Raw genomic sequence first — 25187 nt, 5'->3', positions numbered from 1 at the left:
AGATCGGCGACATGTCGTACGAGAACGGCGCCATGCTTGAGCCCCTGAGCGTCGCCCTCGCCGGCATGCAGCGTGCTGGCGTTCGCCTCGGCGACCCCGTCCTCATCTGCGGCGCCGGTCCCATCGGCCTCATCACGCTCCTTTGCTGCCGCGCCGCGGGCGCCACGCCGCTCGTCATCACCGACATTGACGAGGGTCGCCTCGCTTTCGCCAAGGAGCTCTGCCCCTCGGTCATCACGCACAAGGTCGAGCGCGCGACGCCCGAGGACTCGGCCAAGGCCATTGTCCAGGCGTTTGGCGGCGTCGAGCCGGCCATTGCGCTCGAGTGCACGGGCGTCGAGAGCAGCATCGCCGCGGCCATCTGGGCGTGCAAGTTTGGCGGCAAGGTCTTCATCATTGGTGTCGGCAAGAACGAGATCAACATTCCCTTTATGCGCGCGAGCGTCAAGGAGATTGACATTCAGCTGCAGTACAGGTACTGCAACACGTGGCCGCGCGCCATCCGTCTCGTCGAGAGCGGCGTCATCGACCTCACCAAGCTGGTCACGCACAGGTTCAACCTCGAGGATGCGCTCAAGGCATTCGACACGGCCAAGGACCCCAAGACGGGCGCCATCAAGGTGCAGATCCAGAGCCTGGAGTGATTGATGGTGGGAGAGAATGACACTTCAGCAAGGAGGCAACTGATTAGCATCGGGGTGTTGGGTGGCGAAAGTGTTAGAGTGGTGGTGACTGTGACGACGGCATGACTGGCTTTCCTGGTGTCGAATACCACATTCTTCTGTACCTTGTATCATGATGAATCTCGTGAGATGGACTAGTTGATGTCTCATAGTGACGATGCACGCGGTGTGCCATTGTGACCTTGTTGAGAGAAGCTTCTTGCGACCTTGCAGAGAGAAGCAGAAGCTTGTGAAGACGGCAGGGGCAAAGGAAACTGCGCGCCTGTCTATTCCTTCCTGCCATTGACTTCGTGGAAGGAGCTTGGGCCCCTTCTTGCCAACACTGAATTGGCACCCTGTCATTGGCTGTGCCGAGCTCCCCCAATCAGTTAGCGGCCCGAGCCACAGTGCCAGCCACTCACCAGACAGAGAAGGAGAGAGCGAGAGGTCCACTTGCCCGGTTCGCAATGGAACAACCTGAAGCGAAATCTTCCGAGCTCTTTTTTTCCAATCCTCGCTCGCCCCGTCTCGTCACCTCACCACCCCCGACCTCAACCTCCACGCCCATCTCCATCAATTGGCCGCCAGCGACACTCCGCCGAGCCCCCTTCACCGACCAACGCGCCTTCGAACGTTCATCCAGTTACGAAAGCCCTTTCGATCCCTTGCCCTCGGTTGAAATCCTTCTTCTGCCGCCTACCATCACAATGTCTGCCGTCGCCGCCCGTCCCGTCCTGCGGTCCGCCGCCCTGAGGAACACCCGCCTCCCTTCGCGCATCGCCGCCCGCTTCGAGTCGTCCACCACCCAAAAGGCCGCCGACGCCGCCAAGAAGCAGGCCTCGAACATCCAGTCCAAGGCCTCTGAGGGTCTGAGCCGCGTCTCCAGCTCTGCCGGCCCCGCCATCGCCGGCGCTGCCAAGGGCGTCGCCAACGCCCTCGGCAAGGTCGGCGGTCGCACCGGCCGTGTCATCGCCTTTGTCGAGAAGCAGGTCCCCTTTGTCGTCTACTACTCCAAAGTCGGCCTCGAGGTCTCCAAGATTGTCTTCCGCGGCCAGAAGATGGCTCCTCCGTAAGTTTCAGCGCGTTTGCTCCCTGATGGCTTGCAAGACCAGCACATGCCCACAAGGTCATGAGCCAAAGCATGAACACGAACAAAGAACCTGACAATGAACTCCTTGCCAGTCCCATCGCCACCTTCCAGTCCTACGCCCAGAACGCTCTCCAGTCCGCCAAGAACCCCGGCGCCCTCTTCAGCTCCGCCTCCCAGACCGCCCAGTCCGCTGCTCAGTCCGCGGCCCAGCAGCCCGCTGCTGCTGCCCAGCGCCTCCGCGGCATCAACACGGCGACGCTTGTCACCGTCGGTGTCGTCGCCGCCGAGTGCCTCGGCTTCTTCACCATTGGCGAGATGATCGGCCGCTTCAAGCTCGTCGGCTACCACGGCGAGACTGGTGCCGCTCACCACTAAGCGCATACCTGCTAGCGATGGGCGAGGGAAAGTCCTTTATTTTGCAATCGGCAAGACACAGTCTCGCGAACTGGGGGTCGCGGGCGTGACATAGAAGAGAAGGGAGCGAAGCGAGCTCGACGGAAAAGAATACACGGAAGCTTCGAATAGACGGCCATAATGGATGGCAGATCCAGCATCCTCGGTTTTCATCTCCGTCAAGGGCGATGGGGGCTCACCCGGAGATCCTGTCGTCGTATGTCGGGTCAGGAACAATGAGCGCGAGGAGGGAGAGGGATAGACCGAGGGAGACAGATTCGCTCCTCGGTTGGATCCCATGATCATCGGTTTTTTTCTTTTGTAGACCCTGTACACCACCACCTGGACGCAGCTCGGCTGCTGTCTGCTCTGCCTACGGCGGGGAGAATGGGAAGAACTCGTTGAAAGGATTTGCCTGCGCATTGCTGTGAATTGCCGAATCCGAATGGCGACTATACGTGCTGAGAGTGGTGGTTTAACGACAGGGCCGTCGTGACTTTATCGGCCTTCTTTTCGTCGAAGCATGGTGCATGCCATCCGGTGTGTCTCATGGCATGTCTTCACTCCGACATGAGTCATGTCCTCTACATATCTGCAAGGCGACCTAATGACGCTCAGAGGTAAGTACTAAGTGTCCTATGATGCGTTGCTTCATGAGCTACTTGCTACACATCCTATATGAAGCTTCAGCAAGCAGTCACAAAGTAGATATGTGAGGATCTGCTCATGTAACGCCCAGGACCCTCCCCTCAATTGCCTGTCCGTGTGTCTTGCACACGCAGCTGGAGGCTTGGATTGACTGCGATCAAGACTGACCAAAGCGAGGCCTGCTTGGTCTCTTCAACTTATCCACACAGCAAACATCACAGATGTGCATCATTGCGAATTGATGCTTCTCTGGTCCATAGCAAGAGACGCAAGAGGCTGCACATGTCGTATCGATCCTCAAGACGGGCATCTCGCACTCGGCTGACGGTGCGTGTCACGATCATCGATCAAGTCTGACACACAAGCCCATACACGATAAGCCACCCAACATTTCTCAACAACCAACAAGATCAGCAATTCAATCAGGCGCCAACTTCTCCATTCCGGGCCCCTTCCAGCTCATCCTACCAAGTTGATCAAGAACAATGTCAGGTACCCTAAGCAGGCCGCCCGAGGCCCCCGTATGGCCGCCATCAAGCGGCCCCCTTTCCCTCGTGCCACGCAAAAACACAAAACAACAACACACCGCGATCCGGCCAGCTCCACACACACACACACAAACATCTACATCGTCATCGTCACCGCCGTCGATCGATGGGTACCAAACACACAGTTCCACCGAGCGGCCTACAGACCCCTGAATCACTGGTCCATCATGCCCGACTACGCCGTCTATCACCAACGTCCTTTCCATCCACATCCCCCATGAACTTTGACCTCACCGCCCTCTTTCTTGACAAAGCCCGATGAACAACAACACGCGAAAGTCACGGATTGTTGGCGCTAGCACCGATATTCAAGAGGTCACACGGTCTTATAGCGCTCCTTTGCCCATGCAGTGCCAGCTGGACATGCATCCTCCCCTGCCGGGAGAGCGTCGCCTACCCACCGGTCGAAGGCGTGTCCAGTCCACGAGCTAGACGGGATAACACGATCCGTCTTGCCGGGTTGGCGATACCAACCATCGCGACCTAAGTCATGTCAGGGATGTGGCCTAGATTTCGAGAGCAGGGGGGGGTTAGCCGGTAACAGAAGCCAAAGACCGCGGGTTCATCGAAGGCCTGCAAGCCATGTTTCGCCACCAGCAGCAGCGGTGGTCACACGAGAATAGTCCCTTCCCTCCAAAGGGAGGCAAAAATCCACGAAGGAACCGCCACGGCAAACCAAACCCCTAACCTGTCCGCCCCTAAGGAGAAAAGGGACAACGATGCCGTGCGCCGGCCCCTAACCAACAAGGGGGCAACGCAACAGAGAGATGGCAGATACCTCACATTCCAATCACCGTTCCGTGACCCGCCAACGGGACACCGGTACCGGTAACACAGTATCAGCCGGGCAAACCGGGGACAGCGCATGCCCTGCGCCCAACAATGCCAGCAAAATAACTGCCTGCGTCATGTTCGTGAACCAAGCGGACAGGTAGCACACGATAGCCAGCCACACACCTCGACCTGGTTCCCATGCAGCAAAACATTGGGATACCCGGGGACGGCACAGGAGGAGGGGGAGCCTGGGTCTGATGTTCAGAAGGTGTGACAAGGCGTGTGCGAGCGAAGCCGCCTCTCTGGCCCGCCGTCGTGCAGGGTGACGAGGGAGCCATTCTCGTAAGCAACCCCTATACATGAAAGCACAGGGGACCTGGACAGGAAGTACAACGACAAGTACACGTCAAAGCAACGCTGGCAGGTTTGCTTGGCCGATTGTTCAAGTACAGGACGAGGGTGCATGGCCGAGGTAATATCATCCATGGCAAGACATTTCAACAAGCGACCTGATACTCTCCAGTCGGCTACTCAAGTCAGATGGTGAAAGAGGCAATGCAATGGTGGGAAATACGTGAAGTAAAACAAGAGGCAAGACCATCTGGCAGGGCTGAGGGGAGCGGGAAGCTTGAGGAAGCCGGAAGCTTTCATACGATCAGTATCCGGGCCTAAAGACATGGTTAGACTGCCGGAATGACGGGTACCATCTGATAATGACCGAACGCGAGTTGTAAAAAAGTAGCTGTCGATTGAAACGGTCATTGAGCGCCAAAATTGGTATTGAGAAAGCTCACTGTGCATACGGCAGCAACGCATGCAAACTCTACTTGATTTTTTATACCCATGCCAAAATCTACTGCTTTCAGGCATCCAATCGCCTCCATGCTTTCCAAGTGTCCCCAACCGATAAGTGGAAAATATCGATATTTACAAATGCACACATATCATTGCACCGAGAGATTTCCCATTCCCGAACCATAATGTAGGTAGCAGAAATAGCCTCTGGAGATCTGGACATGACATGACGCTTTGCGGCCTACAGAAGAAGGAGCAGGACTCTGATGGTCTGCCTGAACGCGAGAACTAAAAAACAATGAAACCAATAATCCAAGGCAGCTCCTATGCGCCAGTCACACAAGGTGCAAGGCATGCCTGCGACCGACGTTTCATTTTGGTGGCAGGTACCGCGCTATTCTGCACGCTGCATCAACTGCGGGTGCCAGGCTAGGCGGCCTACGGCCACTACCCGGGACGAGCTTGAGGCTTGGCAAACTTCCCGAACCAAAGCGGGCAACCACATCCTGTGGGGTCTAGTCAAGAGATCAGATGATCCTTAGAGGCCGCGGTTGCGTTGGACAGTGAGATTCTTCACTATAGCGAACTCGCTGGCCAATGTCGAGCCCCAAGCTGGCCTAGTAAACCAGACAGATATTGAATTTTCCATGCCGTCCGAAAATTGATAGGAGGGCTTCATGCGGTATGCTTCAGAACGCAGCAAATGTTGTCGCAGCCAAAAGGGAGGATGACCTCGCTGTGTAGGGCGCCCCCTCGCTTTCTAGAGCGCACCTCGAAGCGAAGGCTACCAGGATGTATTCTAAGGACGATGAGATATTGGTGAATAAAGTGATGATATATGGCAAAGGCGGTGATGATAGTGGTAGTATACAGAGGCTGGAAAAGGCTCGATGACCCAATCGATGTTGTGCTTTCGTCCAGTTTAGGGGCGTCTGGTCTGTAGTGCGGTTTCTGGTCACCAGCACCAGTATCGACAACGTGTTATAATGACGGGAGGGTAACGACAGGGTCACCAACACTTGCTCGCGACGCGTTTTCGAGCGCGGGATGCCATGAAGCCTCTTCCCCTCCGTCGACTGAAAGCTTTTGAGCTGTCCGAGAAAGGTGGAAATACAACACATGCCGAGGATCGGTAATTGGGCCAAGCTCCTTCGCCCTCATCATTGGCTCGGTTTCTTTGCTGTCCATACATGTCTGCGCTCGACTATTAGCGTGTCTGCGCCTTCTCGGCGGGTAACTGCATAGGGGGCCACTTACAGTCTGCAGTATGCATGGATGCTTAGTTTGCAGAGGTTCTTCTTCACCTCGCTTCCGAGACTCTGTACTTGTTCGACGGGCCAACCCTCAACCCGGGTGAGTGGTGCTAGGCTCATGGCGTTGACGGCATGAGTGGCTGCAAGATTGAACCATCGACCCAACTCTTGGTCATGCTTATTGTCGGCCCAGGGGTTGATCGGGAGCTTGACAATTGTCTCGGTTACGTCCGTGAAACCAAGCGCTTGGAGGTCACCTTTGATTCTGTCATTGATGTCCAGTGGCGTGCCAAAGGTCCGTAACGCCCGATGCACAGCTTCGCTCCAAGCCACCAGAGCTGTGTCGGAGGTGAGTGTGTTGTCGTCAGACCGGAACGTCCAGTCGATCTCTACATGTTCCAGATAGCCTCCAGGTTTCAGATGCCTGATCGGTGCTTTAGCAGATGATCGAGTAGTCCTTGGTTGCGAATCAGTGCTTACCTGAAAATCTTCCGGTAGAGATCCGTCCAATCCCGAATCCCACCCTTCAAAAGCTGAATATGTATCATGTCGTAATCATTCTCGCGCAGCGGCCAGGGTTCTTCTACATCTGCCTGCATAAAAGACACTGTAGATGGTACGCTGGAGTGTGTCAGCCAGTGAGATTTCAGCCATTGCAGCAAGTTGTCCGAACTCACTCGGCGGGCTGTATATAAGCAAGATCTAGTCCATGTACGAGACCGTGGTTCTCAGGTCCCTTCCAGAGGGCGCTGCATGTGTCGTCAGTGGATATAGTCACCTTGAAATACACACAAGCAGTGTCTTACTCGGAAACATCGATTGCCCATATGCCAGTGCCCGTGCCGAGATCGAGAACTCGGGCGCGGTCCGGAACCTCGTTGTCGAAGTGCTTATTCTGCCGAGCCAACGACACAACTCGGTGAAGGACGTCAAACCTGTCTTTTTCTTCCTATGCACATGAGTGACTTCAGCAAGACGTCCGAATAACTCCAGTTTGCAAGTTGACTCACCTCATCGATGGGGAATAAATAACGTCCAGGACGAAACTCTCCATAAACACGTCCATTTTCCCGATAACCTTGCGATCCTGCATTTCTGCTGATGACCGACGATTAGTTAGCAAGATAACTACATTCTGAGTCAGGGGGCGCGGCGGGGGGAGAGCCATACCCGTTGATAGACATGATAGCTGACACGCGAAACGCGCGATTGTTGTTAAGCCAGCAGTGGGGGGTGGGTGGTGTGGTGCCTGGATAACCGAGACTCCGATGTGGTGATAGGTGAGCTCTGTGGTGGTATGCAGATGCAAGAAGCGAGATCAAGGGCCTTAATTGGTCGAGTCCGGGTACTCAGGCAGTGCGGCAATGCTCTGATTATAAGCGTCGGTGGTTGTAGGATGGGATACCTTCCGAATAGGTCAGCCTGACTACTCCAGACCAAGCAACGAGTCAAAATCAAGGAACAGACAGAAACAAGCTGCCTTCTTTCTAGGAGAATGACAGAGGCGTCCGGGTGAAGAGGGAGCGTATCAAGTATGTTTTGTAAGAGAAGCGAGGTAGTGGTGGTGGCGGTTGGCAGGCTGCAGACAAAGCATGTCGGTAGAACACACTCCTCTGAGGACGAGCACAGGACCTTTTTATGGGGCGGACGACGGTCCTTGTAGACGGAGGCATGACGACCAGGCCAGGCAAACAGGAGAATAAAAGAGTGAACGAATCGAGACAACCAACAGGAAACAACATGGGGACGCAAGGATGAGCGTGTGTGTTTTGCAGAGGGCCGGGCAGAGTAACTTGACTGATTTGTATCCCAGTGACAGTTAGGCCTTGTACCATGTCCCAACCTCACACACGAACGCCCAGTGAGGACGGGGATCTGTCTCTTCCTTTGCGATGTGTTGTTGCGGGACAAGATATGACACGACACCGTACAGGGTGACTACGACAAAGTCGGTAGGCAGCCCGCCAAAGTGGCCAACAACTTGAGGCGTGGAGCCATATCCAGGACAGGACAGGACGAACCGTCGCGGTCCGTGTATCTCTGCACATCTGCCTGCCTACTGAGGCGCTGACAGAGAGCTGTGAACAGCAGACGAGCGCAACGTTGTTGGCCCGAAAGCCAGTACCTGCTGCACCTGCGTGGAGCGTGACGACTGCTTGGGCGACTGGCTGACTTGTCCAAGTTCTCCAGAGCAGAGCCAACTAGGGGCATGATGTGCTGCGCCGTGCATGTGAGGCGGGAAAAAAAACCAATCGACCAGCGAGTGGGTGTGCTAGGAGACGAGAGGGGGGTGGAGTGAGAACGACGAAGGACTGTGACGGCATAGGACAATGGTGCTGCGCGGACGATATCGAAGCCATGCCACAGAGGAGCAGCTTGACAGGCACACCTACCTGACAGATTTGGAATATCTCGCTCGCGGGTGACGACGGAGTTCACGTCCCTTTCTGGCCCGCCCAAACGGCCATTCGAGGCGTCGAAGCAATGTCGTAAAAAGTGAGAGGCACAGGCGAAGGTTGATTCGAATGCTACTTGACTGTGGCTCAAGCAATCTAGAGTGAGCCGTTCCGAGGCAAACAAATGGAGGTCAATCTTCGAGGAATGACCAGACGGTGTCGCAATGCTGAGAAGCCCAAGTCGGACTCAAAAGTGAATGATCCAGTGCGAGGAGCGAGGCTGCGGGTTTGAGGCGTAGACTATCTGGGCCTGTGTCGATCAATTGGAGGCTTTGGCGGCTGAGTGTAGTGTCGGAATTTTGCTGAAGCAAGGTCGGGCGTGGAGCAAGAATTGGAGATTGTGCAGGCGCTGGCGTTGGTGACGGAAGGCGAAGTGACCTGCGGCAGGCCTGACTCGAGACTCGATTCGAGACTCGGCGTTGGGCACGGGAACGGGAACGGGGAACGGGGGTGGGCAAGGCAGGCAATGGCTATCGGCTCGATCGTCCAGGGGGGGGGATATGGCAGCGTTAAGTAATTACCTTAGGATACGGCACCGAACTTTAGTCGAAGTAGAGTAGAACTGAGCAGATTCAAAAGCCGGGCGACGGGACTTGAGGAGGGACGGAATTGCCCACACTTAGGGCGAAGCAGGCGAGCGAGGTATGGTAAAGTAGGCTCAGATTTGTGGGTTTTCCCCCTGGTTCCCTGCCCGCGATAATTGCGATGCCAGATTCGGGACCAGAAGATGGACGGACGCAAAGAGTGGGGGTGGAAGCAGGCTAGTCAAGGTGGTGTCCGTGTCGCTTTGTCTGCCGCAGCCGCCGCTTGTTGACGTTGGTGCCTGCGCCTGGATCTGCGCCTGCCACTGCGGATGACCTGCGTTAGCCTACACCTTGATGAGACTAGGATGGTTTCCCTGACTGCCTCTGTTTTCTACCCATCTCCTCCTCCGACATGCCATCCCATGGCCTGGCGGCGTCGGCGGCGACGTAACGTCTAGTAGGGCACAAGGGGAGGCCCACCCCTCCATGTTCCATGCTCCATGTTCAGGGCCGGGTGGTCTGTGTTTCTGTTGTCTGGGCCTCGTCCAATGAAGTCCATACGGCGGGCGTCAATCTTAGTGCACTATGAACACGGACCTGGCTGGACAGGCAAAGACGTCTGGCGCCTCTGACTTGACTGGGGAATTCCAGGCGCGCCAGGCCAACAACGATGTTTTGCTGGTCTAGAGATCATCCACAGCAATGTATTCGGCCGCATGTGGACGTAAACGTGGTAGTGAATGTTGCTGTGGATGCTGAGGGATGATATTGTCATGTCGAGATTGATTGAAGTCCAGTGAAGAGAGGTTGTTGGGGAGGGCAATGAGAAAGCAGCTCGACTTCCTGCGGTGTCCACATGAGGTAGGTAGGTACCTAGGTAGGTGCGGGGAGCAGATCAGCTGCCTGAGATAGGAGCATCCCCATGCTAGGTAGATCCTTCTGTTTATTTGGTCCTCGGGGTCTGTCCTTCCTCAGGATACTTCACCTCACGGTGTCGTTGATACCGTTGGCAGTCAGGACCAACAGGCAAATAGCGTAAGGTGTCCAGTGTGTCTTGCCAGGCATCTCTCCTAGCCCTGGCTCTTTCCCAGAAACATGGAAGGCGACGGACGGCCCGGCTCAGCCAGCGTTTAAGTGGATCCAGACAAGGAACATGCCAGCCAGTCAGATGTACTTCCCACTCAACGGACGATGAGTTTTAGTGCCCGTCCGGTCTTCGCTGGGCAATTTTGGGAGGACTCCCGCACCCACTCGCAACCCGCACCCCCTGAACCTGCACGCTTTCGCGCTCCTGCCCGGCATGCCTTTCCCTGTCCCTGCCTGTTCTCTTCAATGCTCCCGGGTCCCCTGTCGGAGCTAGTTGTGCCTTCCACGCACAACGCCTAACCGAATCCCTAGCCAGGGCAGCCGCCCTACAGACAGCCAGGCACCAGGTAGACACCTGGGTATCTGCCTACCTACCTAGGTACCGAGGCAGAAGGAGGACCGTCTCTTTGATCCCCTGTCATCACTCTCCTTGCCTCTCTCTAGCTCCTTGTGGGTGCCCTGTTGTGGGCGCGAGTGGTGAAACATCCAAGGTTCTGGTCATGTCAGCCTCCTTGGTGGGACGCGGATCTGGGAGAACACATGTAGGTAGCATGAAGCTGATGAGCTTTTAGTTGGGTCCCGGAGCTACCTAATTCGGCACCGTACGTCCTCCAAAACAACGTTAGGGCGTGTCTGGTGCCGAGAGAGAGAGAGAGAGAGAGAGAGAGAGAGAGAGAGAGAGAGAGAGAGAGAGGAAAGGCAGGGCCTGTCAAGCTGAGCTGTTGGTCCAAAATCTAGTAGGTTCGACCCAGAATAGCGGGGATATCCCCAATTTTTCCCATGCTTCCTTCCTTCCTTCCTTCGGATACCTCGCTCGACGAGAGGGTGTGAGCTCCAATTGTGGTTGCTATACCCAGGCTGGTGCCTGCCTGCCGCGAGAAAGGGGGTTGTCCCCCCTTCATGCACCTACCTCAGGTAGGTACCTACCTTACCTAGCCAGCCAACGCGTCATCATCATCATTATCATCATCAAGTCACCTGCCTCGCTTTGCCCTTCACATGCTTGAAATCTGATCCGTGTGCGTGGCCGCTACAAGAAGCAAGCCAGCCAAGCCTTGTAGGGCGTGGCGACAGAGTTATCCTTTGCACCGTATTGATGCTGGCCCATGACTTCTGGAGACAGTAACTCAAGCGAAATCAATCCACTTCACGTCCAGCGCCACGGGTTCACAGTCGACAGAAGGAGGCGGGGGTGGATGGGTGGAGGGGTTGATCTCGCCGCTTTTGTCGGGCCCAGTAGCTTGGGACGGGCTAATGAGTTACCCAGAGGATCTGTCCACCAGGCTGCAGTTCGACAAATTTCCTTCTCCGCGGGAGTCCTCGTCATCGACATGCCTTTCACAACGTACAGTGTGGGCCTTTCTTACGCATTGGAATCAATCTAGGAGGTTACCTCGTTCAGAGCCGCGGAGAAATTGTTTGAGAGGGCAAAGCAGACGTCGAAACCAAAAGAACGCCAAAACGGATTGGACAAGTGGGCAGAACAAAGGGCTCGCCAGTATGCTCCTACTGCCAGCAGCCATCGACCTTAAACGGCGGCAGATATGGGTGCATGAATACAAGGGCTTTGTTCCCACTGGCCTCGACCGTCTTTCAAGCACTGCTATTGTCGCACTGGGCAGTCTCGTGGCTGCTCTTCGCATCGGTGCACGACGCTGGATCTCTTTACACAAAGACATTTCGGTCACAAGGATCAACAGGAGTCCCGTTTTCAGCGATCATCCCGACGAGGATTTCTAGTCCCATGGCCGCGGTCTCCTCTCGCTGCCAACCACAGCCCAGTTGGATTGCATGCCATGGAAACCCTTGGCGTCTGTGCCTCCGCCGTGGCGTTGGGGCGCCAGGCTTTTTCCACGCCTTCGTGATTCGGAAAGGATGTGTTTGGCGACACACACAATGGCTTCTTTTCACGCTGCTTTGAGTACGCAGGAAGCCATATTCTGAGGGGCTCATGCTCCAAACAAGAGTTCGTAACTGACCAAGGCCGCCTGCTGGGGATCAAGGTAGCCGCCCGCCAACCAACTCAGCGAGGCAAACTACACCGCTTCGCAATGAGTGGCGTTTCGAGGGCTGAAAGCACAAATCTCCCTACCCTTACCTAGATTGCAACGGTTAGATGACGCCTCATTTCGCTGATCTCGAGACATCGGCATGGTCGTCTTCAAGGATGTGGACAGTTGAGACTGGTGTGTGGAAACCATCGTTGCGTACGATCCCTCGCTCCTTGGCTCTGCGATGTGCAATACCAGGTCTGAAGCTCCTTGCCAGTGAGCGTACCGCGTTTCGCGAGATGAAGAGATTGGCCCGCTGGTGGGTACAGTGGCTTGGGTAACTGACGGAGCTGTGCCCTGTCACCGACAGAGCTGTGCCCTGTCCACCCTCAGATGATAGTCGCACTATACCCTTGAACCCTGAAGAGCTACGGACCCGACAGTTTGGAACGGACCCCGGCGTACCATCAAATCACCAACAAGTGGCTTGGAGTACCTTACTAGGTCGACCAAATAGCGGAGCGAAAGCCCCCAGGCATCTGCACAGGTTTCGCAAGCTGGGCTTGCTGGGTCATCAGCAACCTTGTCAGGCAGTCGAGTAAGACCACGAGTCTGACCAGGCGTCAGGGTAGATACCTGTCAACGCCATTTGGTGGTTTCCTCCGTCGAGGCGGGAAACGTGACCGCCATAAACGCATCTGTGTCACATGAATGGATTCTCTCGGTCCTATTTGTCAGTGAGACTCTTGATCCTACCTTCGTCTCATGCCTGTTGGTCGTTGCTCTGTACATTACATAGTGCCCTCGCTTACCTTGTCTAGCCCTCGGCTCAGCAATTCGTGCCACTCATGATCCCAGACCCAGAGCAACGATACACCTTGTTGCACCTTCAGCCCGTCAGACCTCCAGCAGCCGCCGGACAGGTGGGCCCATTCCACCCGCCAACAGTCGTGCAACCTGTCATTCAGCCATTGCACATCATAACACAAACGACGGCAAGCTAATGCTCGGCTCTACTTCCACTCCAGGTAGGTAAAAGTGTAGCCCGAACTTTATCAACTTTCTGCGACAGTGGTGTTCTCCCGTCTGGTACGATCCGTCCGTCCATCGACCCCTCTCAGACGGACGACTGAAGAGCCGCCAGACCAACTGCATAGCAGTCAATCATGTAGCGTCAGGCTCGAAACGGTCTAGGTCAATGGAATGGGAGTCGATCATCCATACTGCACGTATATCTTCTATCGCTTCGTCGCCTGGCGTCTGCGTGGAGTGGTATCGATGGCGTAGTGTCTGCCGTTTGCGACACTGCAGACACAAATGTGGCGAACCCCTGTTTGCGCCAGTCCGCCTCGTGTCCGATGCATCGCCCTCAAGCAGCTCATTGGCAGGGCGCGTGGCATCCAACAACGGCCGCCTGGTCTTTTGGGCGATCTCAATCCCCGGACATGGCAGCAGTCACGGCAACTTGCCTATCACAGGTCAGCATAGCCGTCCGACTGGGGATGTGACGAGTCATCCCCAGCCTCGGCCCGGGAGCTTGTCTGCATCCTACTTTCGTTGCGACGCAAGGGTCGAGTGGTCGGATTTCCGAACTTCATCTGTCCATCCGTCTCGCTTTGATTACGATGCAGGAACTTTGGTCTGCCAAACGAGAGGGGCGTAAGCAGGGAAATCTCCGACTGATCACGCATGCGGCGTGCAGACGAACCCCGAGCTTTTTTTTTTTTCTTTGCTTTTTAATCTCGCAACTCCAGAACCAGACTGCTGGGTCGGGAGCCGCCAAAGCCGGTCACATTTCGATTGCGCGTGTCCTGGCACACTATTCAAGCGCAATATGCACTACTATCCACCCCCTGAGTAGGTGCTCGCGTACCTCAGTCGTTCTCGCGAGTCACAGCGCGGGACCGCGTGAGAGACTCATGGTTGGTGACTGTGAACTCAGGTTGAATAGCATAGAATGAGTACCCTCCACAAGTCTGCTAACTCGGTGCTCTAATTCTCTGGGACGATGGGTCCTTTGCACCGAATGCATGAAGAAGCCATGTCCAGGGTGGCATGTTAGGTAACAATCACATCGTCAAGGTGCCATTCACCAAAACAAGATGAGAGTTCGACCCCTTGCGTATGAAGACCACCAGTTCGTACACAGAATAATGTGGGACGCAGCTCCGTCTGCATTCTTGAATCAAGTGAACCCTTGTTAGTACATACACTGACTTGTTCGATATCTCGTTACCATCTGGCTGGTAACCAGTCGGACGCTGCAAGAGTTGGCCCGCGAACCAGCATCGCGGCCAGCCCTGGCCACATTATACTGGCCACGACTAAACAGCCTAAAGTGTTGGCCGCCTCGGTCGACTCAAGCGTTGCCGAATCTCTCGAGAACCGGCAGATGTCTTGTCCATAACTAATCGCCCGTTGAAGCGGGGATGCCTGCGTCCATGCGAGTGTCCTCTGACTGAACAGCTTCACTCCTTGTGGACCCATCTGCCTTCTCTTGCAGCCTTGCACATTCAGAGGGTGACTTGAATTCAATCGTTGGAGCTTTTTTTTTTTCGATCACTTCATTACTGACGCCCAGGTCTAGATTGTAAAACGTGACGAAATACTGCATGCGCCGCATTCGATGCGGCGCCGTTTTGGCTGCCACACAATGCATCGTCCGATGGATGGGTAGCGCGCGCGATGCAGCCAAGGGTGGCACGGCGAGCGCGTATCGTTACATCAATCCAACTTGATTCCACGGCAAGCGGACTTCCATGGCATGAGCCGTCATGTCTCGGCACGTTTCGTTTCTTGTTTCCACTGTTCGAGAAGGATGAAGGAGATGAGGGCCGGCGCGCTGCAACGCTGTGCTACAAGCGCCAGGCCGTGGGAAATATCCGCTGGAGTGGGCCGGAGATTGGGCGTCTCGCCGAGGGGGGGCGGGGGCGCGCAAGGGTGGAGGGGCGGCGCAATGATGAGCGTAGAGGGGAGATTTGGGGGTGGTAGGCTCGGCGGCGGCGGCAACGGTAGATGCGCGTTCCTCTGCCAGGAGGCAAGTCCGGTTTGGCATGGAACGACGCCTCGCAAAGCTCGCGATCCCCCAGAGCAGGTGATTCTGTTCGGCCGGCACGGCTCTCGTGGCCAGGGTGACGAGGGACGCCTACCATGCCAGGCCTTTGAGACGCGGGGCAGCGGGCCCTTGTTTCGAGGGCGATACGCTCGTGGTCGGCGCGTGTTTGCATTGGCGGGGGTGGTTTGCTTCTCGAATGGCCGCGCCTGGACCGGTGAACGGGGGGGGGCTGTTCGACGTTTTCGTCGTCGTCATTGACCTGCTCAGATTGCTTTTCGCATAGGTAGCTGGCTACGGGGATCGTCGGGCCGGCATGGCTTAGAGTCTACGTCGCGACGAGACATCCATGATGACATTGGCGCTCGGCTGAACATGAGACCTCTGGAGAGCGACATCCATCATGACACCACGAGGTTGGCCGTCCGCGACTGGAAGGTATGGCGTCGGCGATCCTTATGGTGCGTGGTTACTGTCACGATGAACGCTGCGCCGACATCTTCGTTCGCCTCTTTGCAGCAATAGTTCGGGTGAGAAAACCCGCCCTGTGCATGGAGATCGAAAGTCTCACGAGGCATGAACACGTCCGATCACTCAATTTCGAGCTAGGACAAACGTCCAAAGCGGAAGATTCTTGCATATTCAGGAGGACAGTACAACGGGCTAAACTACATTCACTAGAAACTTGCTGCACATGGCCAGCTGCTGGTAGTGAGACGAGGTAACATTCACAGGCACGGATGCAAGCCACATGGAACGTAGCCAAGGCGGTTCTATTATAGAGAGCCAACCTCTCTTCTCTCGCTGCTGCTCCCAAATTGAGGGATCGCTGGTTTCTTTCTGACTGAGCCCTCGCCGGGGCGCTGCTTCCCCGTCATAATACATCCCGTACGCGCGCGAAGAACCCCATAAGAAAAGGGGTTGCGACTCAAGGTTGTGAGCGCAACCATCTATCCCTCTCCCTCTCTCTCTCCAATGCGGCGAACTAGCCCGAACTGAAGCTCGTCGAGTACGAGAGCAGTTCGAAAGAAAGAGAAAAAAAGGCACGATCGACATCGTCTGCTAGACGGCTGCGCCGTGTCCAGCTGTTGCGTAAAAAAGAGCCCGCACAGATTGATTCCAGCCAACTACCACTCGTACTCTCCCGTGGCCTTGTGGAATACGTACTCCTTGCCGTTCACCGTAAGAACGCCGTCCTTGAGCACGCACTTCCACTTGTTCTTGACGCGCTGGACCTTGTCATACATGCAGAGCATGATGTGGCCCAGACCCTCGTCGTCGACCTCGTCATCGTCCTTTTCATCATCCGAGTCGTCAAGATCGGAGTTGATGGCGTCCTCGTCGGCAATCTCAGGGCCGTCTTCGTCGTCTTCGCCGTCATACTGCGCAACGCCGCCCGCACGCTCCTTGCCCTTTCTCGACGCAGTGACGGCCGAGGAGGACTTGGACGTTTCCTTGAGAGGCAGCATGAGGCCGCCGCCCTCCATGGCCTTGGCCTTGGAAAGGAATTGCTGGTGCAGGAGCCCGTCGATCTCCACTCGGCCAAGCTCATGGAGAGTACCCGCCTTGTCACGCTGCATCAAAATGCCCTGGACCTCGTCGTAATCGTCCGCCTCGTCTTCGTCCTCGTCACCGGCGCCGTCTGTTTGCGAATTCTTGAAGCCCTGTTGCTGCTGACCAGGAAGGGCATATTGTGGTTGTTGTTGTTGTTGTTGTTGTTGTTGCTGCTGCTGCTGTGGCTGGCCGGGCCTGGCCTGGTTCTGTTGCATCTGAGGCAGTGCGGGTGCCGGAGCTTGCTGTGCGCCGGCGTTGATGGCGCTCGAGGCATCGTTTCCATAGCGGTTGCTGATGTGCTGCATGGCTCGCGCCTGGGCGAGACCGCCAGCGGCGTGCATGTTCGGGGCCCCTGTCTGACTTCCGGGTTCCTGCTTGATATACGGCTCATTCTTGACGTTCGGGTCGTGGTTGACGGGTCCGCCCGTGGGCAGAGAGATGCCGACAGCGTTGGGCGCGGGGTTCATGGTGGCCTGCGCGTACTGCGCCTGAGCGTGCTGCTGCTGTTGTTGCTGGTACATGTGTTGCGGCTGTTGCTGCTGCTGCATTGCCGGCCCTTGCTGCTGCTGTTGTGATGAAGCCTGCGCGGCTGCCGTAGGAGGCTGCGCGGAGGCAGCGGGCTGGGGAGGGTCCGGCTTGGGATCCCAAGGGAAGCTGGCAACCTCGAGCTGCGAGAGCTTCTGCTGCCAGCCGCGCTTCAGCTCCTCGAGAACGCCATCCTCAACACCGCCTTCCTCGAAATCGACGCGCGAGGCACTAATGACTTCCTCAATGACCTGTTGGTAGACATTACCAACGACGTTGTTCGACATGATGGCGATTCAAACGGCGTCAATGTCGGTGAAGGTCGGTCTAGCGATCCAAGGTGGGTCGCGGTCGGTGTACTGCTGTTTCTCTGTCTTTGAGGTCGCTCGGAGGTGTATGCCGTCAATTCGCTTCAGGTGGTGCCGCAGGGACAAAGGCAGCGGTGGGGTTGCGGTCAGGTTCGAAGTGAACGGAAGGTCTTTGTCTGCATGGGGCTTGGACGGCCGGCCTCTGCGTACCTTGTCAGCAGACTGAAAGTCAAAGCCACTGCTGTAGCTAAGACGTACTAATAAGTAGCTGGATGTTCGTAGACTTGGGTCAACGGAACAGTCCACACTGTGACGTGAGGTACCGCAGGGCAGGATCTCTTTAGTGGGGAAACGGTGGCGATCTCAGACGGTAAGTGAGCGACTCGTGGGGGACGAGGGAAGGCGCGCCAAAGGCGGGAATATCTATTGTGTATGGCAAACGAGAAACTGTTCTCTTGCACTGGCGCTTTGCAGAAAATCGCAATTGTCGAGCCCCGTGACTAAGGGTTGAGATTCTGCGGCGACCAGGCGCGTGACGATGGCGAAGTTGGTGTTGAGGTGAAGTTGCCTGGACTGGAGACCGAGCGACAGAAGAACGGCCTATGGCGGCCGTCGCAAAGGATTAGTCAGTGAACTGGCTTATCGATAGTTCCTCCAAAAAGGCAGAGGAATTGAGGGGCTGCAAGGAGTGCTTTCACCGGGTCTCACCAGGACTTACCGGGCCTCACCGAAGACCGAAGGCCGAAGGCCGGTACCTGGCCAAGTCACTAGTCCTCTTTGAGAAAAGAGCTTGCTCGATCCCTGTATACATTTTGCGAGAGGCACCTGCTGGATGGTTTCCAGCTCCTCTGCCACACATTCTGACAATGACTTGCCATTGGCAAAGACCAACGTGATGCTCCCATCACGGCTCGCACGACAGGCTCTGCGCTGTTTCCATCGACCCCATCAAATCCCCAGGACCGCCTTCGCCAAGCCATCACGATTTTCCTCAGCCAAGGCGACACCTCGTCGAAATGACAGGCCCGAGTTGCCTGACCACCGAAAGGTGGGCGCACAGCAGGAGCTGTTCATGACGTCCGTCTACAGCCCCGGATCGCCCATCTTCCTACCCAACGGCGCGCGAATCTTCAACCGCCTCGTCGACTTTCTCCGCCGGCAATACGTCAGCTATGGCTTTGAGGAGGTCATCACGCCCAACATCTACAAGAAGTCTCTGTGGGAGGTGTCGGGCCACCTGCAGAATTACGCCGACGACATGTACACCGTGACGAGTCGCGCCCGCCAGCTCGAAGCGACGAGCTGCTGCGGCGACCGCGAGCCGCCGACAGCGACGAACGACGGCAGCAGCCGGCTCGCCGAGGGCGAAGACGACGACTACGGCCTCAAGCCAATGAACTGCCCGGGCCACTGCCTCATCTTCGCGTCCAAGGCGCGCAGCTACCGCGACCTGCCGATCCGCTACGCCGACTTTTCGCCGCTCCACCGCAACGAGGTCTCGGGGGCGCTCAGCGGGCTGACGCGCGTGCGGCGCTTCCACCAGGACGACGGCCACGTCTTCTGCCGGCCGGTGCAGATCCAGCCCGAGGTGTTCCGGACGCTCGCCTTTATGAAGAGCGTCTACGGCGCGCTGGGCCTCGGCGACGGCTACGCGTTTGCGCTGTCGACGCGGCCGGCGGACCACTACATCGGCACGGACGCCGAGTGGGCGCGGGCCGAGGCGCAGCTGCGCGGCGCCCTCGAGCAGGCGGGCCTCGCGTACACGGTCAAGGCGGGCGACGGCGCGTTCTACGGGCCCAAGATTGACGTCATGCTGCGCGACTCGCACGGCAAGACGCACCAGGCCGGCACGATCCAGCTCGACTTTCAGCTGCCGCAGCGCTTCGGGCTCGAGTACAGCGCGCCGGCGCCGGCGCTCGAGGCCCGCGGCGTGCCGCTCGCGGACGCCGACCCGGCGCTGCGCGAGACGTACGGGCCCGTGACGCCCGTGCTCATCCACCGCGCCATCCTCGGGTCCGTCGAGCGCCTCATGGCGCTGCTGATTGAGGAGTACAACGGCAGGTGGCCCTTCTGGCTGAACCCGCGGCAGGCGGCCATCCTGACGCTCAACGACACGGACCCCGTCGTCGACTGGGCGGCCCAGGTGCAGAGGACGCTGCTGGGGGTCGAGGACGAGGGCGGTGCCGACGCCGGGCTCTCGCAGCCGCACCCGACGGGGTTCACGGTCGACGTGGACGTCAGCACGAGGCCCCTTGGCGAGAAGCTCGCCGAGGCGCGGGCCAAGGCGTACGGCATGATTCTCGTCGTGGGCAAGCAGAACGTCGAGCAGGGGACGGTCACGCTCAACAGCCGCGACGCGGCCACGCGCAGCAGGGAGGACCTGACGCCGACGGATCTGCTGCGCCGGATGAAGCAACTGGTCGACAAGTACCAGTAGTGTGTGCAGACGCGCACGTGTGTACGGTCACCATGTAGGATAGATGTGATGGATGCATTGTATCATGGGACGCAGCACATGGTCTTTCCAAGAAGGAATTAAAAAAATTAAATAAACAGAAAACACATCGGAGCCACCCAATCTCCGTCTCGTCAGAATCAATGCGCCTGCGTCTGTCCTGTTTTCCCTCTTCATCATGTATCATGTTCCTCCACCCTACACAGCACGGCACGACGCTATCGCCGGTCAGCGTCGTCGACAGTGCCCCCAGCAGCCTCGACCTTGCGCACGAGGGCGCGCCTCGCCTCGAGCTGCTCGCGCATGTACCGCACCGTCCGCTGCAGCACGAGGCCCTCGGAGCGACCCTGGCCCTCGAGGCCGGGCACGAGTTCGGTCAGGCGGTCGAAGCCCTCGCGGATGGCCTGTCGGCGTTTCTGTTCTGGCGGCGTGTCAGTTTCTGCGATGCCATGCAGGAATACTATGATGCGCCCAGAGGAGGGGAGGGGGGGGGGGTCCCCGTGGTGGCGGTTGTCGCAACGAGAGACGCAGGGCCGAGGAGCGTCACATGTCAGACTCACCAGAGGCAATGTGGTTCTGCTTCTTCTCGGCCTCCGTCAGGCGCGGCTTGTCGTCGCCGTCGGCGTTGGCGTCGCCGGCAGCGGCAGCGGCGGGGGATTCGGCCTGTTTGGCGGGGGAGGCCATGGTGCAGTCTCTCCGTTCACATGTCGGGGCGGGAAACAAAGGGCCGTCGTGGGGTTTGGGGAGGAAGAGGAAGAGGAAGAGTCTGGGGCTCGAGACTTGGGAATCGGATTGGGAATTGGGATGGGCAATCGAGGCGTGACGACTCGAATCCCTGCAGCCTTTGCTTCAGGGGGTGAGGTGCTGCAGGCTGCCTTAGCCCCTGAGTCTGTTTAGGGGCTTCTGCGGTGATTAGATAAGGGTGGGTTTGGCGGGGTCTCGGGGTCTTGGTGCGGTGCTGGTGCTGGTGCTGGTGCCTGCAGGCCTGGGTCCCTGATCACTAGAACAGGCCTGCAGGTGCATCACTTACAGTGCCTTGGGTACCTACCTACCTAGGACCTTGGTGGCAACGTCACTGGTGCAACCTCAACTCCAAGAACCAGAACCTACCATCTTGCCTCCTACCCAAAAGACGATACCACGCAGCGTAAGCCTTCTCGTCCGATCCAGATCCATTGACAACCCCAGCTCACCCACATCGCTGCCCTCAACCAACTCCGACCCCGCCAAAATGGCCGAAAAGGCCCCCGACCCTCCCAAACCCCGTCCCGCCGGCACGCCGCTGCCCCCCCTCAAGCTCCCCATCATCGACCACCTCAAGTCCAAGCGCGTCATCCTCGCCTCGGCCTCGCCGCGCCGCAAGGCCCTCCTCGCCCAGGTCGGCCTCACAAACCTCGAGATCACGCCCTCCTCCCTGCCCGAGAACATTGACAAAAAGTCCCACGGCCCCCACGAATACGTCGCCGCGACCGCCCGCCAAAAGGCCCTCGACGTCTACGAGACGGCCCTGCGCACCTCGCTCGCCTCCATCCCCGACCCCGACCTCGTCCTCGCCGCCGACACCATCATCGTCACGCGCGACGGCCGCATCCTCGAGAAGCCCCGCTCCGAGGCCGACCACCTGCGCATGCTGCAGCACCTGCGCGACACGGTCGTCCACCGCGTCCTGACCTCGGTCGTCGCCATCGCCCCGCGCGAGGACGCCGCCCACCCGGGCTACGAGATTGCCGCCCACACCGAGGAGACCAAGGTCTTCTTCGTCCAGGAGGGCGACGGCCTGCCCGACGACGTCGTCGACGCCTACGTCAAGACCCGCGAGGGCGCCGACAAGGCCGGCGGCTACGCCCTGCAGGGCATGGGCGGCATCCTGCTCGTCGACCGCATCGACGGCGGCGTCGACAATGTCGTTGGCCTGCCTGTGCGCCGCGCCCTGGCCCTCGCCGAGCGCGTCATTTTCAAGCAGAACGTCGAGGAGGAGGCCGACGTGAGCGACGAGGACGTCCAGCTGTAGCGGCTGTGGATGCAGACCACGGCAGGAGAAAGACAAAAAAAGGCAATCTAGGGACATGTAGACATTTCTTTCCAGCAAGACAATGAATGACCAACTCGAATCCGGTACGCTCTGTTGGATTATGCCCGTGGGCATGCACAGGGAACGCATGCCCATGGACAAATGCGTGGCAAAGTTTCGATTCTCAACGTGCTCTGCTTCTGGGTATCATCATTCCGTGGTGCCGGCACCCTGCTCTCTCCCCAACCTCCAGAGCCGCACTGCTCGCCCCTCATAACATTACATCCACCCTCCACAGGCACCTTCCTCATGCCCGCATTTCCCATGTCGTCCTCAAACCCACGCTTCCCACGTCGACCTACACCCACGCTGTCCCCGGCCTCTTGAAAGGATGCGCCTCCGTGTTGAACACCCAGTCATCCAAGCTCATAAAAGTGGGATCCGAAAAGATGAGGTAGAAATACTTGAGCGTCTCCGCGAGGAAGAAGCTCTCCATCTCGTCCACCTGCTCCGGCGCCTCGGCCGTCACGTCCCTGAGCGCCGCAAACGCCCCGTCCGTCGCCGTCGCCTTCTCGATCGCCCGCCACATGTCCCACGCCATGTCCTGCAGCTCCGCCTCGCCCGTGACCCGGTACAGCACAAACAGGCTCTCGACGGCCTCGGGACGCAAGAGGTACCGCGGGTCGTCGACGCGCCAGTGGCCCCGCGGCGCCGGTCTCTTGGTCGCGGTATCGCCGTCGCCGTCGCCGCCGCCGTCGCCGCCGCCGGCGGCCATGGCCGTGAGGGTCGCCGTGTCGCTGAGCGAGAGCCAGCGCTCCTTGTCCCAGGCGCAGGGCTCGAGGCCCGGGCAACGCAGCATCTGCGACTTTTCCGGCATGACGCCGCTGTCGGTGGAGGCGTAGGCCCAGGCGCAGCCGCGCGCCAGCTTGGCGCCGACGTCGACGTCGTCCGGTCGTTCCAAGAGCCGGCCGGCGAGGGCGAACATGCCGCCGGCGAAACACGTGAGATGCTCCATCTCCGCAACGTGCGCGACCGTCGATGTGAGTTGGTCGACGATGGCGCTGCCGAGGAGGAGAATGTCGTCGCTGTCGGGGGTCATGGGGCGGAAGAGGAGGTGGTCGCGCGTGGTGGACGCGGCGTGGGCGTACATGTCCGCGTACACGGGGTCGCGACCGCCGAGAAGGGCGTACATCTTAGGGAGGTACTCGTACAGGGAGTCGCCGTCGGCGCCGAGGCGGAACACGTTGTTCGGGGCCTGGAAGCCGTCGCGGAGGCTGACAACGTTGGGCCAGAGCCCCGGCAGCAGCGTCGAGTTCTGGATCCCCGCAAAGGCACGCTTGATCCTGTCAATGGCGTCAAAGTACTTGTTGTCGCTGGTCAGCTGCGCGAGGCGGGTGAACTCCAGAGACAAACTGCCAATGGCAGCGGCGCTCTGGAAGGCGTCTGGTATGATCCGACCAGCGCGAAGGTTCTCAAAGCTAAAGATGAACGGGGGAAAGCGATCCGGCGTGTCGAAAGCGGCGTACAGCATATCACCAAGCTCGATAGCCTTTTCGAGAAGCACCCTCTCCTGGCTGAGGTCAAACGCTGCAATGAGGCCTCCGAGATACCGAATGTTCGTCTCGAAGAGGTTGCAGTGCAGCTGGGTAGAGTTGTTCCAGTCGAGGGCGGCCACAAACTCGACAGCATCGTTGAACTCGTCGTACATGCCCATCATCCACAAGGTGTCGAGTGAGTCGACGATGGTAGCACCCCAGCCGTTGAACTTGTCCACGCCATCCAACGAAATGGGCTTCAACTCGTCGTAGCCCCATGCATGCCGCTTGTAGCTGGTCCAGGTCTTCTTGAAGGCGTTCTTGATGGCCTGCTGGCGCTCAAAGTTCTGTGGTGACGAGAAGACAGACAGATGTCTTGCCCTCTTGAGGTCTCTGGATCGCTCAGCTTCAAAGTCGTGTTGAACCTTGGGCAACGCCAAAGGTTTCCCGGTTGGCAGTCGCGACATTTTGCCCTCGCGCGTGAGATATTTCTGGGGATGCTTGGCCCAGTTGTACGACGAGGTAGTAGGGCGAGTCGTGACTTGGACAAACTGCTTCGGCAGTAGCATGTCGTCATCTTGAAGATACATCAGAGAAACAATGACAAAAGCAACCAGTCCCAGGACTAGCCTGAAGGACGTCGTCTGGTACCGAACAGTGATTCTGGCAACCATGATGAAGCGAAGGGGGGTATGAATGCACAACAGAGAGCCAGCCTGGTGGGATTCGTCTGCACCATGTGAAGGCGCGGAGAGGGGCCATTTTGTACGATCGTCCTCTGCCCCTGCGCGACGACTGCTCAGCGACTGGGCAGGCATCACAGGGTCATTTTGCGGCGGAACGCGTCGCGAGGGGTCGTTGAACAGGTAGAGGTTTCCAGTGAAACGCCCAAGACGAACCCAGCGATCAGACCTCGCAACGTAGTATGGAGTCATGGGAGGGTGTCTCGGCAGTTCGTGCCCACGGATTGTCATCTACATGTCGATGGCAGGGTCAAGAAAGACGTCCTGTGTGGTGATCTGCCGCCCTTTCTTCAGGGTCCATGACAGGTCAACTGAATTTCTATCATTTCACCAAACCTTGTTGATGAAATGCAGTTTTCGGTCCATTCTGCTTCTCTCGAACCACCGTGACGGCCTTGATGTGCGTGGTACATCGTCAGTGGCCAAACTGCTGACCCTCTTCTCTGTTCCTGTTTGGGGTGACATTTCTGCACTTGCTGAAAGCCAAGGGTACAAAGCAGTCCATGGGCACGATAGCTACTAGGCATTGCTTGGCCGCCTTCGAAGAGAGGTTTGTTTCATCCCGCTCGACGAGCCTTGGGTTTCAGGCGCAGGACTAGCTCCAGCTCGTGCGTGGGAAAGGTGATTCTGAGCAGAATCCGGCTTGGCAGCTCGTCGCGTTTCGCCAAGATTCAACTTGAATTCCACTTGTCTTCTCGATGCGGACTTTCGGCTCTGGATGACGGGCTTGTGATGTATCTCGCGACACTCTCCAATGTTTGTGCCTTGGCATTTGGCATTCTCC

The 25187-nt window shown here is 57.7% G+C and overlaps 8 protein-coding genes across 8 annotated transcripts; 4 read left to right on the top strand and 4 right to left on the bottom strand.

Annotated features, from left to right (window-relative positions):
• Positions 1 to 11: 11 nt before the first annotated feature.
• On the top strand, positions 12 to 644 carry VDAG_06079 (sorbitol dehydrogenase; the record flags this gene model as incomplete). Its single annotated transcript, XM_009659093.1, has 1 exon — positions 12 to 644. One exon carries the CDS (start codon positions 12 to 14, stop codon positions 642 to 644), a length of 633 nt encoding a protein of 210 aa, XP_009657388.1.
• Positions 645 to 1369: 725 nt separating this feature from the next.
• VDAG_06078 (ATP synthase subunit g) lies at positions 1370 to 2127 on the top strand (the record flags this gene model as incomplete). Its single annotated transcript, XM_009659092.1, has 2 exons — positions 1370 to 1731; positions 1845 to 2127. 2 exons carry the CDS (start codon positions 1370 to 1372, stop codon positions 2125 to 2127), a joined length of 645 nt encoding a protein of 214 aa, XP_009657387.1.
• Positions 2128 to 5448: 3321 nt separating this feature from the next.
• VDAG_06077 (methyltransferase) lies at positions 5449 to 7347 on the bottom strand (the record flags this gene model as incomplete). The annotated part of the gene is made up of 8 exons (XM_009659091.1): positions 5449 to 5527; positions 5682 to 5861; positions 6168 to 6587; positions 6644 to 6784; positions 6841 to 6912; positions 6970 to 7112; positions 7174 to 7261; positions 7334 to 7347. The coding sequence occupies 8 exons, from the start codon at positions 7345 to 7347 to the stop codon at positions 5449 to 5451; spliced, it is 1137 nt and encodes a 378-aa protein (XP_009657386.1).
• Positions 7348 to 16399: 9052 nt separating this feature from the next.
• Positions 16400 to 17638, bottom strand: VDAG_06076 (uncharacterized protein; the record flags this gene model as incomplete). Its single annotated transcript, XM_009659090.1, has 1 exon — positions 16400 to 17638. The coding sequence occupies one exon, from the start codon at positions 17636 to 17638 to the stop codon at positions 16400 to 16402; it is 1239 nt and encodes a 412-aa protein (XP_009657385.1).
• A 916-nt stretch (positions 17639 to 18554) lies between these two features.
• VDAG_06075 (threonyl-tRNA synthetase) lies at positions 18555 to 20096 on the top strand (the record flags this gene model as incomplete). The annotated part of the gene is made up of 1 exon (XM_009659089.1): positions 18555 to 20096. The coding sequence occupies one exon, from the start codon at positions 18555 to 18557 to the stop codon at positions 20094 to 20096; it is 1542 nt and encodes a 513-aa protein (XP_009657384.1).
• Positions 20097 to 20332: 236 nt separating this feature from the next.
• On the bottom strand, positions 20333 to 20798 carry VDAG_06074 (helix-loop-helix DNA-binding domain-containing protein; the record flags this gene model as incomplete). Its single annotated transcript, XM_009659088.1, has 2 exons — positions 20333 to 20553; positions 20675 to 20798. The coding sequence occupies 2 exons, from the start codon at positions 20796 to 20798 to the stop codon at positions 20333 to 20335; spliced, it is 345 nt and encodes a 114-aa protein (XP_009657383.1).
• A 547-nt stretch (positions 20799 to 21345) lies between these two features.
• On the top strand, positions 21346 to 22125 carry VDAG_06073 (septum formation protein Maf; the record flags this gene model as incomplete). Its single annotated transcript, XM_009659087.1, has 1 exon — positions 21346 to 22125. The coding sequence occupies one exon, from the start codon at positions 21346 to 21348 to the stop codon at positions 22123 to 22125; it is 780 nt and encodes a 259-aa protein (XP_009657382.1).
• A 358-nt stretch (positions 22126 to 22483) lies between these two features.
• VDAG_06072 (mannosyl-oligosaccharide 1,2-alpha-mannosidase IC) lies at positions 22484 to 24334 on the bottom strand (the record flags this gene model as incomplete). Its single annotated transcript, XM_009659086.1, has 1 exon — positions 22484 to 24334. One exon carries the CDS (start codon positions 24332 to 24334, stop codon positions 22484 to 22486), a length of 1851 nt encoding a protein of 616 aa, XP_009657381.1.
• Positions 24335 to 25187: the final 853 nt, after the last annotated feature.

This window comes from Verticillium dahliae, genomic scaffold (assembly GCF_000150675.1).
Source record: "Verticillium dahliae VdLs.17 supercont1.13 genomic scaffold, whole genome shotgun sequence".
In the NCBI taxonomy this organism is placed as follows: domain Eukaryota; kingdom Fungi; phylum Ascomycota; class Sordariomycetes; order Glomerellales; family Plectosphaerellaceae; genus Verticillium; species Verticillium dahliae.
This window is presented reverse-complemented; position numbering and strand designations above follow the sequence as displayed.